Source organism: Lycorma delicatula, chromosome 4 (assembly GCF_047948215.1).
Source record: "Lycorma delicatula isolate Av1 chromosome 4, ASM4794821v1, whole genome shotgun sequence".
Taxonomy (NCBI): Eukaryota; Metazoa; Arthropoda; class Insecta; order Hemiptera; family Fulgoridae; genus Lycorma; species Lycorma delicatula.
In genome coordinates this window covers 40,363,979-40,383,199 of record NC_134458.1, presented here as the reverse complement: position 1 = coordinate 40,383,199, position 19,221 = coordinate 40,363,979, and the positions used below count along the sequence as shown (strand labels likewise).

General features: G+C 29.6%; 1 protein-coding gene across 2 annotated transcripts in view; it reads right to left on the bottom strand.

Moving 5' to 3' along the window:
* The window catches only part of LOC142323308 (uncharacterized), a 99,767-nt gene that overhangs the window by 46,564 nt on the left and 33,982 nt on the right, over positions 1-19,221 (bottom strand). For both annotated transcript variants that reach the window (XM_075362779.1, XM_075362780.1), the window contains exon 4: positions 323-511. In XM_075362779.1, the coding sequence (XP_075218894.1) occupies positions 323-511 (189 nt within the window). The remainder of the gene's footprint in view (positions 1-322; positions 512-19,221) is intronic.

Below are 19,221 nucleotides of genomic sequence, written 5' to 3'. Positions count from 1 at the left end.
TGTATACTATTGTAAGATAACTAGTAACATTAAATAATGTCTTAGTGATTACAACTTTCTCTGTTCTAACCATTCACATTTGAATTTTCCACTTACCAACTTTCTGCATAACAGACTATTACTCAGTCTGTGTTGGTTAGTTCAAAGAGTCTGTAGTAGAAACAAAAGAAACAATGAATTTTTAACACTCCTAACTGTTTCAGTTTCCAACATTAAGTTAATTTTATCCTCTTTTTTACTTTAATAACAGTCATTTAAAACAAACGCTGATGATACAATTCATAGACAACAATTTAAATTAAGACAAAACATTTACATTTACCTGTTCTTTGTAACTCGACATGGTGGTTGTTTCAATATCTGAGCTACGACCGAGAATTCCATTTTTTACAGTTAATGTCGGATAATGTTCAGCCATGTAATCAAGAAGATCTGGTAGATATCTCGCAGAATCATGAACTATGCCCATCACATGATGAGCATATCCATTTTCATTTTCACCAAAAACAATCTGCAACAGAAAAAAATAATAAACATACAAATAAAGAGATATGAGCTTACATGTTCTCCTATCATCTTATACCAGATTATATCCAAAGAAATGTAATATATAAATGTTGATAAACTAAAGATAAGATATGAAAATAAAGATTCGTGTATTTCCAATAATAAAATAGGTAATTAAGTCTGTACATAATGAAACAAATAAAACATCACAAAAGAATTTTAAAAGCACAGTAAAGAAAAATTAAGTTTTTCTGCAACTAATACTAGACAGCTAAATGGATCATACTATTTCTAACCTTCATCATAATAACAGCATTAAACCATTTAAATCCTTGAATTAATCCAATTATTTAATACAACAGTGTAATAGTCCTTAAGGGTATGAAAAAAGAAAAAACTGGTTGAGCACTATTTCTATGCACGTAATACCTAATGACTAATGACCATAACAAATTAAAGTTAAAAATCACTTGCACTTGGAAGAAAATCCTAAGATGTATGTCACAGAATTTAAAATTAACTTATATAATTACCAAAAATAAACAGAGAGTTATGCTAAATGGTTAGAAACTTTTGTTAGATTAATTTTTTCCTGGTAAAAATGATTCATGTGAAGAATTTTTAGTAAATAAAGAATTCTCATATTTTCATGCATTTATATTTATTAATGTGTAACCTGTGCTTTAAAAGAAAAAAAAATTAGTAATTTATTCTTAAAAAATAATAATGTTCATTGAACACAGATCTATTATTACCAGACACAGTATAATACTTAAGCATATGAGAACTTATGCATGATATTTATTAAATATGTTCATGTTTAATAAATTACCAAAAATATTTTAAAGGAGCTTCTAACCAGTTTATCAAACATTAAATGATTCCATTAATAAAAATAATATTAATCAATGAATTTTTTAATAATACTAATTAGATAACCTTAATACCCTAATAACCTACATACTCATTTAAAATACAAATCAATACACACTCAAATACTTAGTAATTAATGTTTCCTAATTTTTTATTTTAATCTGCATTGATTTGCATTAGTTATATCTTTATACAGCTACGTTACTATTATTACATATAATTATATTATTTTCCAACAATTTATCACTTCTATTGTTTTTTTACTCAATAATTTTGATATTCTATCATTGCCCTCAACAAGATTTTTCCACAGTTTTCCTTGATTCTTGCAGGCAAATGTTGGACAAGTTTTTTTTGTTATCCATGGAATAGTTCACCTAACATTCCTGATGTAGTTTATATAATGTATAATTATATTACAATCTGAATAAAGTATTTATTTAATTTATAAACTTTTAAACTCTTTCTCTTTTCAGTTTTTATAGACAGTACTTAAGACTTTCTCTGCTATTTTGTCAGACAAACATCAGTTAATGTTTAGTACAAACGTTTTATTTATATAAAATTAACATTTCATACTTCGAGAAAATCCTTAAAAATTATTCATGAAGCTCTCTTTATTTTCCTGAATTACTATAAAACCACATATTCTCACTTAACATAATTTTAAACACTGTGATATTGGAATGCGCATGCGTGTGTATGTGTGTTCATCCACATCCTTGCACAAGAGGGGTGCACACATCTTAATAATTTATAATTTTTTTTTTTTACTAGTAACTTCAGGCAATACTTCATCAAATACAAACCTTAAATCTGAAAATATTAAATAATTTATTTTGAAAAAATCCTAAATGTTAATTTACTAATTAAAAATAAAAACTATTTTATTTTATTTTTATCCCTGCCCTATGGTTGGAAGCCTAACTGCAAATAAAAGGGTACCCCCCAGACAGCAGATAGGGAAAAGATCATCACGATGATTGTAAGCCCTACAAACAGCCAACATAGTGCCTGAGATGCAGTCAAGTACTTTCTAAGAGCAGAACATACATCTAAAAATGCCACAAAACCGATAAGGATAGTATAACTCAACCAAGATATCATTCACCTGTACATAAGCAGACATACAACTCACACAAAAATCTGCCTACCTTTGAGTAAAAGATTGTTATGCCATTAGTACTATCACAACAGGTGAGTACATGTGGACAGGCTGGTAAAAGAATAACTCCTGAAAGGAGCAGCCCTTTTAATAATTATTAAGGGCACAAAACAATTGAAAGTTGATAATGTTTGAACAATAAACTTCAAGCTAAAATATTTTAGGCTGTAAGTAATGTAAGACTGAAAGCGAAGCAAAACTACAGTATTTTCTAAAGAAATATTTTTTCTCCCTCCCTTTTATTTTTTTAATTAATATGATTGTGATCTTTAGGAGGGTCTCCAGGTGGCTGAAAAAGAGACTTTCAGTAAGTATAAAACCTAAAACATTATTTAAGTCACCGAGAGAATTTTCAAATCATAAAATAAGAGCAGTAGACAGGATAATTTAAAACAAGAAATGGAAGGGTTAAAGCAAATTAGTAGGAAATAATTGAAGTAAAGTTGAAAAGTGAACAAGTCTTTTGGCCAAAAAATTATAGTATAATAAAAATCATAAAAATGGAAGTGCAGGAATAGATACAATAATGAATAGAAACATAGAACAAAAAGTGTAATTAAATTCAACACTAAGAGAAAATTATTTTAGTCACAGTAGGTTATAAGCCCAAATCTAAAACAAAAGTCCAGGTTTATATGTCTCTTCATAACATCTTCAACAGAATATGACAGAAAGAATGTACAAGAAATGGATGATTAATCAAATACGTAGAGAAGAGATCAAACATGAGATTTGAATTTAATAGCAGTGGGAGATTGTTGAAAATCCTTAGCAGCAGAAGGACATAAAGATAAAATAGCTGGGAGAGTATGGTTAGATCACAGAATCAGAACAGAAACTAGCTTTCAAGTATATACACTACTAACACCCTTTTTAAAAATCATAAAATAAGACATCCGTGCGTGAGAACAAGAGTTACAATTATACAATAATAATTTTGTAACTCTAAAGTAGTAAATTGGAGATCAAAAGCCAACTTGTCAAACCAAAGAGAGCTTTCACACAAATGTCGACGGCTGCTAACAAAAAAATGCTTCTTGGAAATAACTGTGTGGAATGTAATGCTTTATGAGAGCAAACAATGGCAATAGGAAAAGAAAAAGAATAGAAGCCTTTAAAATGTGTTGTATAGAACATTGAAAATTAGTTGAGTTAATAAAGTATGTAACAAATGGCAATAAGGTGAATAGGTGAGGAGAAAAATTTATGGCAAATGCTTTAAAGAAATAAAATAGACTGGCAGGAAATAAATTAAGACCCCCCCCCCCCAACAAACAACAGGTTTAATTCAGTCATGGAGGGATGTGTAGAAATATAGTGATTATTTATTATGCAAAAAAAACAATAATAATAATTCAACAATAATATTTATTAAATAAGAATCTGTGATCAGCTGTAAATATTTTCTCTTTAACATTATTTTCCTTTCCTGGCTATAGAATTATATGCTGCCATAGCAATGAAAGTATACAGATTGGTAAGAAAAAAATCTAAAAATATTGTTCTCTTTTTTTAAGTTTTGCCTTAAAAAGACGTTTAAAGATAAAACTTTTTTGGGCAAAGAAAATAGATTCAAATAAGATTACACATAATCTGCAAAAAAAAAAAATTATTCCAATGAAAATCTATTTTTGTCAGACTTTATGCGTTAGGTATGTTGGTCTTCTCTGGACCCCATTTACTGATTTTCCTTAACCATGGTAGACAGATACCACCTTCAAGGGAAAAGACACAATGTATTAAATCTCTGTAGAAATTGGAAAAGGGGGTGGGGGTGTTTTGGCCAAAATAAAATTTTTAATATTTACTGGAGTACTTCAGCAAAAATATCTTTCTTTAAAAAACTTGAAAATAATTTTCTCCCCAAAGTGATTTTATATATTTTTCTTTTTTTACCTACGAGGTGCGACAATAAAGTAATGAGACTGATTTTTTTTTTTGTAAGATGTGACAACCCTGCAGCTTGCATAGGCACACCATCTTTGACCTTGGTCTATAAGCTACTTCTAGTCCAAGCGGCACATTGATGCAACTGCTCAGTCGTGAGTTGTGCTGTAATAAGTGAACACGTGTTTGTGTCTCTCGTCACAGAAATGAAACTGCAAAATATTGCGCAACGGTATGCCATTTCTTTTTGCGTTAAATTGGGTGAAAACACGACGACAACTTATGGTAAGCTTCAGAAGGCTTTTGGAGAGGAGGTTATGTCAAGAGCTCAAATTTTTCGGTGGCATAAAATTTTTAGTGAAGGCAGAACGAATGTTGAAGATGAAGACTCCAGTGGACGACCATCAACCTCACAGACAGATGTCAACTTGACCAGGGTGCGTGAAATCGTACAATCTGATCGAAGATTATCCGTGAAAATGATTGCAGAAGAACTCAACATCAATCGAGAAACGGTTCGTCTAATATTAACTGAAGATCTTGGTATGAGAAAGATTTGTGCAAAAATGGTCCCCAAAATTCTCACACAACAACAGCGAGAAACACGGAAAAATGTGACAGCCGATCTGTTAGAGCAAACGGAAATCAATCCAGATTTGTTGAGCCATGTTATCACTGCTGATGAAGGTTGGTTTTTTCAATGCGATCCAGAGACAAAACGCCAAAGTTCACAATGGTGCTCAAAGGGATCACCCAGACCAAAAAAAGTTTGCATGTCAAAGTCAAAAGTGAAATGCATGCTTGTGTGCTTCTTCGATTCCAAAGAGTGGGTGCCTCCTGGACAAACAGTTAACCAATATTTTTACAAAGAAATTTTAGAAAGACTTCGTAAACGAGTTCTTCGTGTCCGTGCCAATATTGCTGATAATTGGATTCTGCATCACGATAATGCGCCATCCCATACTGCTCTGTCAGTACAGCAATTTTTAACCTCAAAGCAAATTTCAGTACTACCACAGCCACCTTATTCACCAGATATCGCTCCGTGTGACTTTTTTCTATTTCCAAGAGTCAAAATGGCGGTCAAGGGACACCATTTTCAAACAACACAAGATGTCCAAAAAGCTGTGACGAGGGTCTTGGAGGATATTACAGAAGATGAGTTCCAGAAATAATACCATCAATGGCAGAAGCACTGGAATAAGTATGTGCAATCAGAGGGGAACTACTTTGAAGGAGACAACACTAAACATGACTAAAACACTAAGCAACTTTTTTTTTTACATCAGTCTCATTACTTTATTGTCGCACCTCGTATACATTGCTTCAGAAAAGGTGTTAACGGAAGTTTTTAGTATCTAAATGTTATATGTCAATAGGCCTTCAAATTGCTATAAAACTTATCTGCTTGTCCCACTCCAATGATCTGTGGTAACAAAAATTATTTTTTAATTAAATTTTTTTTTAAATTTAAATTCATCTTGCCAATTACTCATTGCACTTAAAAATTAAAAAATTGATTTTTTGATAAACTTACTATTTAGTATTTCTTGGGGGGAAAATTAGCCAAAAAGTTCCACCACTATTACAAAACTTTGTTAACCTAGACTTATGGTTGTATCTTTGTATTTTTTTAAAATTTTTATAAGTTCTTTTTTTTAATTTATTTTAACCACTTAGGGATTATTTTCTTAAAAATTAATTTTAACTGAATGCTTTCCCCTTGAGTATGGGAGGCCCCAAAATAAAAAAAATAAAAAATTTTGCAATTTTAAACTTTTCATGCTCAGAAGGTATTCTGTTAAAAAAACAGTCATAAAATAATTTAGTACCCCTCACTTGAGCTCCCAAACTGTTTAAAAAATCAAATTTGTTTTTTAAATTTTGATTTTAATTATTTTAAATAAATTTTAATGAATATTTTATCACTAAAAAAAACCTGATACATGAAACTCAAAATTTTCAAAAAGTCAAAAAAAAAGATTTTTTGAAATTGTAACGTAAATATACATATATTAAAAATTTTAATTTTTGGTTATTGCTTTATTTTGTTGAGAATTTTGGCTTCAAAAATTAAAATTAAAAGATTTAAATATAATCAAACAAGTAATTCTATATTTAATTTTTTTTTTTATCAAGAACATAAAAATTTATTAGATACATGTTTTTTAATGTCAATGAAGAAATAACTGAAGCTGGCTAACTGAACATATTTGGTTGATATTATCTTACGCATTCATATTTTGTAAAAAGAATTCATTATTTTGGTTATTGTTTTCCAATAAAAAGGGGATTATTTTATCATAAAGATACAAATAGAGTTTTAAAATGAATTTAATAACCTGACCAGCATAGCTGGGAAATTTATTTATCTTTCACATTAAATATTCTTATAACTTTAAAAACCAATAATTAAAAATCAAAGAATTTTTTTTTTTAATGCAAGCTACAATTAAAAATCATGATGATGATCCTAGGTCCAAAAATCATCTCCAAAATATTGAGTTTTATTTTATTATCTTATTGTATATGTACATATGATTCAACTACCATAAAATAAAATTAACATATACTATTAAATATACTTTTATATATATATATATATAGTAGAGAAGATTTGCTGGTTGAAGCACCAGCAAATGAACTGAATTAATCAACTGTGAGCCTCTATCACTGCGTTAGCTGGATTTAAACTGAATGATACAAATCAATCAAATGAATAATACTAAAATATAATTAAATTTACATTAAATAGATTTAACGTAAATTTATACAGGTATTTGGTATTAATACAGGTAATTTAAACAGGCTATGACACTCCCAGTAATATAAGGATGCCAACAAAGGTTCATACTTCTAAATCGGTTCAGCCATTGAGCTGCTACAGTGGAACAAACAAACAAACATACATACCCCCTACATACATTATACTCCTCCTTTTTGGGCAGTTGTGTAACAACATTAAATAAATTTAAAAAATGTCTGTTTAATAATAATGGGCTTCCTGTGGGGACTGCATATGAGACTAGAGTGGTGAGGTCAGGCAAGCACTTCGTGCGAGGCTAGACCAATCATCACAATCAACTGGTAACAAACAAGGTAACAGATTGGTTTACACCAATTAAATAAATAAATTAAAATATTTAGTTTCCTCATTTGACTCAGTGTGTTAAATACGTTATATTCATAAGTTTTCAAATTGTGAATTTTCTCTCGAAGATCACTAAAAAGTATTAAAAATTAAACAATTATAAAAATTAAAAACACGACTACCAAAAAATAAAAATAAATAAATAAACTGAACTAATAAAACCACAATAAATCAAACTAAAAGAAAACAAGGTAAGGAAATAAAGGACTAAACATCGTTATGCAGCGTTTAATTAAATTAAATAACGGGTGACCAATCAACCTACAGACAGTTTTAATTTGTTTAAATACATTTTTCATGTTGTAGAAATAGCAGGTGTTTAAAGTTGTCTAATGATTAAGTTCTCACATGGTCTTACATCAACAACAAAATTTTGTTTTCAACAAAAATATTTAAATGCTGTCAGGGGGCTCTTTAATAAAGAATAATTACTATTCAGAGCTCTTTAATACAGGACAATTACTAATCAGAGCGCCCTTGACTACATTTAATTATTTCCATTGAAAGGCAAAATTTTCTGGTGAGAACTTTTCATTAGACAGCCTAAATGCCTACTATTTTTACAACATGAAAAAATTATGTTTAAACAATTGTCTGAAAGTTATATTTTCTAATAACATAAAAAAATCATAGATTACTTTTCCATTTCCAAGGCAAGTACTACACTTTTATGAGATTTTTAAAACTATTATTTCACGCTAAGGTTTGATTTGTTTATTGTAGATTAACAATATGTCACCACAAATCCTACCAAAAGTAATAATGGAGGGAAACAAATTATTTCACCTTATGTAGATTTATTATACCACTATTTAAAACCACATTAAAAACCGCTATTTTGTAAGTGCTGTAAAAGTACTTCTGACCTTCAACTACATAAGGGAGGTTCATCGATACTTTCTTATAAATAATAGTTAACATTCAATGATAATTAACCCTGCTTTATATTAAATTTAAATACTATAATTATTTACATACAAAGAGCAATGCTAAATGATAATCAATAATCAAACTGCATAGCCCACAAAATTATGTTACATATCCTATAGCCCAATTGTGGATTATAGGATGTATAGCACAACTGCTACATTTGTGTACCAGCAATTCACTACTGCATACTCCTATAATGCTCAGCCATTTTAGTACCATTCATTTATTATATAATTTTTCAGTAATAATTTAATTATACATTACTAAAATACCGAATACAATTTTCTGCATTGTTACAGCTTATCCCATTCATAAAAATCAGCATTCACTAAATCTAATGATTCAAGAACTAATCTAATTAATACAATCGCATAATTTGTAAAAATTGTGATTCATATTTGCTACTTATTTGCATTAAATGCTTTAAATTTTATTACAAGATTATTAATATTACAACAATCTGATTTATGTTTTAGTAAATGTTTTAGTAAAGTCAATAAAATTAAAATAACATGATATTTCAATAAAATTAAATAACATCACGAAAGTAATTCAGATCATATGCATTCCTTAAAAGTAAGAATTCTTCACTACCAAAGATTTTTATCCAAAATATCACTGCAGATGTAACTGCCAATACACAAAACGCCTACGATTAATATTGAGAAACATCATTTTCTTTATTTGCAACATAAGATTTTTTTAATTTTAGTAGATCATTAATGTTGATAGTATCATTACCACTAAACTAAAGAATCATCTATACTTTTTTTATATTTTGATAAGTAAACTTTTATGAAAGTGCATTTAGTTTTTTCTCGGGTTCAAGCATTCATTTTACCAAGATGTTGTAACATGGGCCATTCATTTGTGGAACTACACAAAACTAGCTTCTAAATTACATTAGGAATTTCTCAAACAGTATATATTTACGTGCATTATATTCTTTAAAGTTTTAACAACTTCCAGAATACTTTCTTTGTTAGCTTTAAGCTCCCTTCTGATTTGATTGTTTAAAATTCTCTTCCCTATAAATCACAAATTCATTTCGCTTAATGAACCACAAGAATTTTACAAAAATAAGTGATTTTTCAACCATTACTGTAAATATTGGATCCCAGTAAAGGCTATCATTAATTTATCTCTTTTTTACCATTTATAATTTTCCACTGTTTAACTTCTAAAAATGAAATAGTGCCTTAAAAAGATTCATATTTTTTTCCAGTAACTATTTATGAGTGACAACATTTTTCTTGTCAAATAATTAAAAAAAAAAAAATTAAAATCTCAAGTGAGTTGGAACCAATAATGAGGAAATGAGAGTTTAACCCTTTCTCTTCTTTATGTAGTACTTTTAAGACAAATATTGACAGCCAAATGACAAATCTTCTTTATTATGGTTGTCAAAATTAGTAAAAGTGAATTTCTACTACCAACTTGATACCCTACCATTTGATTTCTGACAGATTTCAATACATGGAGAGCATAAAAAAATAATAAAAATGGTTGAGACTTCTCTCAAACATTTTTTCAAATTTTTTTATTTGGTTTTCACATTAAATGACTTCTCATACAACTTCCCATCAGTTCTGCTAATGTCTGATTTAACTGACGCTACTCTTGCCTACAGTTTCTGTGATTATCTTTAGTATTACAGTAAATCTTCAGTAAAGATCCAGTAAATGATAAAGTGTTAAATTCTTACCACGAAATACACCTACATTTTTAATTTATCTTAGAGTAAAAGAATAATGAAGGTTTTGATGGACGGCTATATTATTTTTCTCCTTAGCTTCATAACATACAACTTAATCTTACCTCCATAACATAATTAGGATTTTACATAAACTTCATGTAGTAGTAAATTATTCTTTGCTCATTAACATTCTTTGACAATCTGAAATTCATAATTTATTTTTTAGGTAATCAATGTGTGTCTAATAAATATTCAAATTTACCTTCCTAGTTAGGAAGTACAAGTTTGTAAATAAACAAGTTGCAGCATTGTTAAAATTTTTGACTACCTTCTTTGTTTTTATGCACCAGAAAATTTAAAATAAATGAAATAAAACCATGTCAATATATTTAAGTTTCTTTATTAAATACTAGATTATTTCATGAAATAATGTATCATTCGTAATTATATCGAGAAAGTTATTTGAAGAATTTAAATTATCTTGTATAAGTATATAGATTATACAGTTAGAAGTGAATTGAAATCAGCAGATAATCTAGACCATGCAACCCATTTCCATCCTTCAGCTACTTTATGCAATTTACAATTACTATTATTCACCAATAACTAATAAATATTTTTTTTTTAATTGTAAATGACAATACAGTCAAGCCAAACTTATAAGTATTGTTCAGATTCAGATAATAAAATTTTAAATACACAGACCTTGTTTTCATACAGTTTTGTAGACACATCTTTAAAATTTTTGTTTGTTTGTTTTTTTTTTCTTTTAACCTCTGGGACCACCGTTTGGTATTGCTTCAGAGGAAGAGATGGATGACAATACAGCATGTGAAAATGCCATGCCCGATTCAGTAACTTATACGATTGTCATTAGTAAAAGGTTAGAATAAAACCGACTTGAGTGCTCGGGCACACAAGGATGGGAGTTACTGATACATGTTTCTTTCATTGTGGCAGGGAATTGTCGTGATGTGAACCGCCGTTGAAATTTCATACAGCGTGGAAGCGTTCTTCAGTAGTGGAAGCTCCACCATCACAGCACACAATGGCGTTTCAAACAAGATTTTAAGAAACGTGTAGCACCATCCTGAAAGATCATACTGCGAGCTATTTACAACTTTCGTGAGACCATAAACGTGAACAAAGACTTTGGTTCTTTGAACCAAAGTCCAAAGAAAGCAACTTTGCAATTGTGTCATCAAGTGCATATTCCACATACCAGTGTGTGGCGAATCCTTAAAAAAGACTTACAACTGTATCCATACAATGTACAAGTGGTGCATAAACTGTTCGACCAAGATAAGCTTCAATGAACCACATTCTGTGATTGGCTAATCAGCAAAGTTGATGACTTTGTGCAACACATTATCATGTCCGATGAAGCTCATTTCCACCTCAGTGGATATGTCAATAAACAAAACTATTGATTCTGCACTAGACAAATTCTGCAACTGTTGCATGAAACACCACTGTACAGGGTCAAGGTTACTGTGTGGTGTGCAGTGAGTCATGCCTGTGCGATAGGTCCCTATTTTTATCAGAATGAACATAATGAGATCAACACAGTCACCACTGAGCGTACAACACAATGTTACGAACATTTTTCATTCCCAAAATGAGATGGCTTGGCCTAAGGGACATGTGGATGCAGCAGGATGGTGCCACCAGTCATATTGCAATAGTGTCAATGACAATCCTTCTACAACACTTCTCCAGACGCCTCATTTCCAGATTCAGTGATACTCAATGGCCACCCAGATCCCCTGATCTAACTCCACTGGACTATTTCCTGTGGGGGTTATCTAAAGGAGAAGGTGTACACCACAAAGCACATTACCATCAATGAACTGAAGGACAGCATCCGACGGGAGATAGCAGCCATCCCTGCCGAAACCCTGCATCAAACTATGCTGAACATGACTGTTAGGGTCAAAGAATGTTCTCATCAAGGTGGTGCCCATCTAAGAGATGTAATCTTCAAACACTGAACACAGTGCAAAACTTCCATCCTTTGGCAATGTGTTCACATACTTAGTAATAAATATTGTGTTCAACATGCTCTGCAAATGCATCTTAAATGTGTCCCATCAATATGGACCACCCTATATTATGATGAATCATATCTTTATTGCTTATTCAGAAAACTGATAAACAATAAAATCCAAACTAATTTTAAATAATAGTAAATAGGAACATTCATTCAGTCTACATAAAATATACAACTTCACCATTAATTTTGTATGTAAGGATTATAAATTATAAATATAAGGTTTTTTAAGATATCGGTTGTTACCTTGACTTATTTTCAAAACAGAATATGCAATTTCTTTAAAAATTAATCTCTGCAAGTAAAGAAATGTAAAAAAGGATAACAAATTACTTATTACATATAGTACAAACTCACTAATCTAAGTCCCAGATAAAAAAATTCAATGATTGAAATAATTTTAAAAATAAAACTATGAAACAGAATAAACTGAAATATAAATACAATGAAATATTTTAATTTGCTAATAATATAAAAAATAATAATAATATTAAAATTTGTGAATAATATATTTTACTGTGCTAGTGTCTAAAATAATTATAAATTGACAATCAACTTAGTAGATGGAGAAGGACCACCACATACCACGACATACAAGCTCAATTAAGCTAATGTTCTCATGAGCTTAATGATATGATAATGGGACTCATGATCTCATGAGCCCCATGATATCAAAAGACCTCAGTTTGGTCTATAATAGGCAGCAAGGGGAGCAAGGACCCTCCTATATTTTTACACAGATATAATTTTTTCGGTCATAATTCAATTATATAATTTTCAAGCTCCACAAAATCAAAACAAAAAAACCTGACTTAGTATCTGTTAAAATTTAGACCATGGTCTATACCTTCATCAAATATCACATTATTTCAGCGATGGTAGTCCTTTAAAATCAAAAATTGATACTCCAGCCCTTTGTATCAAGTCAAAACAATTTTTTTACAACAATAAAAGTAAAACTGAAATATATAGTAAAAGATTCACATTTTCAATATATGTTTTATGAAAGGTCAACATCATCATACCACCTAGTACAGAATATTGAGATAAGATGTATCTTACCTTAATTTTTCATGAAACTACTTTTACAAGATCTCGCATCCTCAATCATGACAAAAAATACACAGAACAAAAACAAAAATAATAAATTGGAACTGAGATAAAATTAGGTGAATTAGAATGTAGTTTTTTATGCTGAATCTTAAAATGAAATCAGTTTTTTTACATTACCCTCAGATTTTTAGTTATGATCCTTTAAAATACTGAGAAACTTCTTAGATAGAATACAAAAATAATAATAATTATAATTAAAATTTCTACCTTTATTTTGCAGACATTTACGTTTATCTTAATTTCTTTTTTCTATTTTCCTTTTGTGTTCAGTGAAATCTTCCTTTTTATCATCCAACAGTAGTTACTCATTATAGATTCATTCCACTTGCCTTGATAACATTGTCCCATCTGCAATATATCTTGGTGAAACCTTTCGCCTTGTTCGTCGCTGATGTCACCCAAGTTTAAAGCAAAAAAGCCCAAATGAGAATGTAAATAATGAATTTTCAATGTCATTCTGCAACCTAAATTTTTGTAGTTCAGTAAGAGTTCATTTATAAGTTGATCATGGTTTTCAACTTTTTTGTTTCCAAGAAAACCAGTAACAACATCTTTGAATGACTTACATGCTGCTAGTTCTGCTGCTAAGAGTCAGTATGCTGTCAAATATATTTTCACAAATTAATTTCCTTATTTGTGGCTCAATGAATAATCCCTCTTCTAATCTGGCTTCACTTAATTGTGAAAAAACCTCAGTTAAATATTTAAAGCTGTCTCTATCTTTATATAATGCTTTTACAAAATTCTTCATTAGGCCTAATTTTATGTGTAGAGATGGTAAAATAATACAATCTGCTTCAACATCGGGAATATTGACAACATTTTCCTTTCCTGGACTAAACAGATTTCTTTTTGACCAATCTATAGCTGCACAGTGTTTATCTGTAACCAGACTATCCCATAAATACAAGTGACAAATAAATTTTGTAAAGCCACTCTGGAGACCAAGAAGAAACCCTATCATTTTCAGGTCAGCAATGATTTTCCATCAGTGTTCACCCTATTTAATAGCTTTTAAAATTTTTGACATACTTTCATGTTTCTTTCATTCCTAAAGCATGTGCTACTGGTATAGAAGAAAACTTATTCGAGTTATGCAACAACACTATCTTTAAGCTTTGTTTGATGAGTCTATATATAAACGCCAATCATGAATAACATATTCAATGTCCAGTTCAGACATCAGCCCCCTAACATCATGACAGGAATAAATTAAACCATCTCTACCAAAGTATTTCAGTAAATTTTCATTTCAATTTCTATATACTGAAATTTTATTATCTTCGCTTAATAAATTCCATTCTTTAAGATGTGAACCTAGGAGTTCTACATGTTTCAACAAATATAAGTCATGAATTAGATCATTCAGTTCTGCTTGTGTAATAAGGTGAGGTTCAGTATTTAATTCTTCTGGATTTTTTTTTTGTCTTCAGTCATTTGACTGGTTTGATGCAGCTCTCCAAGATTCCCTATCTAGTGCTAGTCGTTTCATTTCAGTATACCCTCTACATCCTTCTGGACGTTCTTACATTCCAGTTTACAGTTTGTTCTTACATTTCCAATTCAACCAATGAATTTTCAACTTCAGTTGAAAATTCATTGGTTGAGCCTTCTGAGGAATCAGAAATTTCTTTCCAAGAAGTTGGAGCAATCAGAATTGGTAAATCAACAGTATGAAGTAGTGGTCTCACAACTGAACAAACATTTGGGTATGCAATATGGCTTTTATTTTTTGAATTGAAATTAGTAACATTTGTTAAGCAAAAATAGCAGTCACCTTGCTGGTTAGTAGGCTCCTTGCCAACACTAAAAGACAAATGCTCTTTTTTTCCTTTCAACCACTGGATTAGTTTAATGTAGCTCTTGTATGCTACAAGTGGAATCAAGGATTTAACTTGGGTCTCCCACGGGACAGTCAAAATAATGTTTGTAATCAGTTTTCAGCAGATTCGATACTGGTTTTTGTTGACTTTTTGTAGTGAATTCTCCACAAATGTAACAAAAAATATTTGGAAAATTGTTACAAGCCCGATTTTTATTCATTGTAAAATTGAAAATGTTTTAATGAATGAAAGTAAACTGAAATATTACAGAAATACTTAATTATAAAAATAATTAAGTATTTAATTTAAGAAATTCTTAATTACTTAAAATACTTCAAAAAATTGTTTACCATGGAGTGCAATAAAACACAGCGTGAAACACACACACACACACATACACACAACTTACCAAATTTTGATGTTCAATAAAATAATACCTAAAGTTGTTCTGACAAAAAAACTTTCACTAAAATTATGGCATTACTTATGAAACAATCTATAATATGTATATGAAAAAACCACTACCACAACTAAAGAACACAAGTCATACAAAGAGCTGAACTCATACTGAAGAAAATTTCATCACGTTGAATTACTAATTACTTGACTCACTGACATAACTATACATGTCTGTCTTGACAAGAAATGACATCATTCAACTGTTCTGTATCAAATATAGGTATATAGCATCACAACTAATTTAGATGTGAATCAGCAAACATACAGACTTATGCTAACTTATTTGTGTTGTTTTTTCATGAATGATAAAACAAATATATTTACAGCGTTATAACTACAGAACATTATGTGATGGGTTGTTTCGGAATACATATTCAGATTCAACATATAAAATACTACATAGAACACCTACCCTCTTTTCAGTTCCAAATTTTATGTTGACCAGTGTAATTATTGTGTGTCCCACAAAAGCACTTTCATGAAAAATTAAGGAATAATACATCTTATCTCAATATTCTGTACTAGATGGTTTATTTAATAGAATTTAACAGTACAGAGGAATAATATGAATCTTAAAAAGATTAATTTCAGTAAAATTATATATATATATATATATGTATAGCTTTATGATGGGAATACCTGAGAAGATTAGAAGCTTTTAAATGTGGTGCTACAGGAAAATGTTAAAAATCAGATGGGTAGATAAGTAACAAGTGAAGAGGTGTTGCAACAAATTGATGACGAAAGAAACATTTGGAAAAATATAGCTAAAAGAAGAGACACTTATAGGCCACATCTTAAGGCATCCTAGAATAGTTGCTTTGATATTGGAGGGACAGGTAGATAAAAAAAACTGTACAGGCAGACAATGGTTGGAATATGTAAAACAAATTGTTAGGGATGTAAGATGTAGGGAGTATACCAAAATGAAATGACTGACACTAGATAGGGTATCTTGGAAAGCTGCATCAAACCAGTCAAATGACAAAAACAAAAAAAAAACAAAAAAAATATATATATATAAATGGATAACTTTTTTAAAAAAGATTCTGCATATATAATCCTCACATATATTTATTAACATAAAATGCTAAATAACAGCAAGATCTTTGGTAAAATTCCATTTGATCAGTTGGCCAATTTTTTTCTAATTTAATGAATACATTTTTAGTAATTATATTAGTAGAATAATATAATTGGCCCACACCCCTTTATCTATAAGCAGTATGTAATTACAGTAACAAAATTTTTTTTAAATTGAAAAAAATATCACATACCTTAACAAAACACTGTTAAGTTTTACATCATGTGTATATCCACATAAATAGAACGTAACAATCAATACATACATAACACTAGTGAGTATCTCATCACTTACATTTTAATTTTTTTCTATGCTATTCATTTGTACACAGTAGTGGATTTTTATAAGTAAAGAATTAATCAATCTTATCTCCAACAAAAGCTGTGAGAAATAATTTTTTATAGTGGCATGACACAACCCTTATAAATTTTTTATTTTGCCACTTTTTTAATACCATTAATTTATTCATAATTTTAATAATAATAAATTATACTGTTTTCACGATAAGAAAGACACATTCACGTAAACAATTTAACAGAATATCCTTACAACCCATCCACCTTCATAAGCAAAAGTAAATACTAAAACTACATTCAATGCTGCCATCATAAAAGCTGAATCAAACAAACAGCTATATAAAAAATAAACACAATCACGAATTATATAAATTACAAATTAAACTTGCAAACACATTTAGAAAGAATTTATTATAAATATCATCTAAAATACAAATTTAGCTAGAAACAAAAAATTCAAAGGTCCATTATATCCATACAACAAATTTACCAACCAAGTTGGTAAGATATTTTAAGTTGCACTGAGACATGTCTTTTGCCATTTTTAGTAAAAATAATAAAATAGATATCTTCCAATTACGTCCCTTAAACAAATATTTTTGATAGCAGTAACTCAATAAGCAAGGATTTAACCATTATTTATATAATAAAATGAATAAACCAATTTTTACAAAAATCACTATAGATTTAGAAACAGCCATACAAAATACAAGACAACCTATGAAACAAAATAAAAACCAGAATTTATCCACACACTAAATTAAACAACTCTCAAACTCTGAAACACGAGCTAAAAAATTAAAAACTATAAAAGTAAATAACAGCGCTCTAGAAAATCAGACAAGAGTACATTAACAATAGCAACAAGGCAACAGTTAGTTAATTAATTAAATTTATAAAACTGACATTACTTACACCGGTTCTAAACAAAAAAATTCTAAACCAAAACTTTAAACACCACCAAAAAACCCAAACAAATTATACGTATTTACATTACACCCATATAAAAACATTTCCATACATAAATCTATCCTTAATAAAGCACCGACCCTTCAGATGTTTCCCAAACTACACAAATTCAACATTCATATATGCCGCTGTCCAAAAACTTGCCTGATATACTAAGAAGGTCATCAGAAACTCATAAATAAAAATACTAACAAATATGAAAAAGAAAACAACCTCATAAACAAAATAAAAATTATCAGCATTCTCATTAGCTTTATTATGATGATGATTATCTTAACTGACACAACATATAACAAAACGTAAATAACTATTAACATATATACACAAAATAAACAAATAAAAAAACTGAAACTTTACAGCAAAATACAGACACTACTTCTAGTATAGAAAAATACAGACTTCTAATAGAAACTACTCAACTTGCCCGTGTCACCTGAAGAGCATAGAACTTAATACTATAAAATACCTAATGCACACATATGTATATAACAGCAGATTCCTATATAAAATAAATGAAAGCAAGGCTAAACAAAACAAACAATAATGATATTGCACACATAAGCAAAGAATGAGAAAATACAGATTTTAAAATCTGGCTGCAATTTGGCCTTTGAATAAATAAAACAAATCATTACTTATAATACCACCAAACAACCACCTCCCTGGAATATATAAAATGAACTGTTTCTACTGCAGAATGATCTACATTAGTCAAACAGGATGCAGCTTCAATTAATACTTAGAAGCCCTCCACAGTAAGAGAGACAAGAATAGCCATCCATCTGACAGACATAATCACAAATTTGACAACAACCTAAACATTGTACACACACTTGTGCACATGAATGCACAAGTATGTATGTATATTATGTGCATGCATGTGCGTGTACATGTGCACACATACAAGGAATAACCAGCAGCAGTAATAACAGCTGATGTCAAAATAAGAACAGCAGAACCAGTCACTGAAAATTGTGTCACAAGAATGACTGAAAACATTTTTAAGCAAGTTTTTAAAAAGCATTTTATTACAAAATCTGATTTTTTAAGTTGTTACAATGTTCATTTTTTTTAAAGTTATGCATCAAATAAACTAGAGCATCGTTGTTAAATCTGCAGTGAAATCAAAATATCAGCATGTGTATGTGTAGAAATGTAATTTCATTTGGCAAAATATATTTTTCATGACTGTAAAATAAAAGAACCCATAATCTTTCT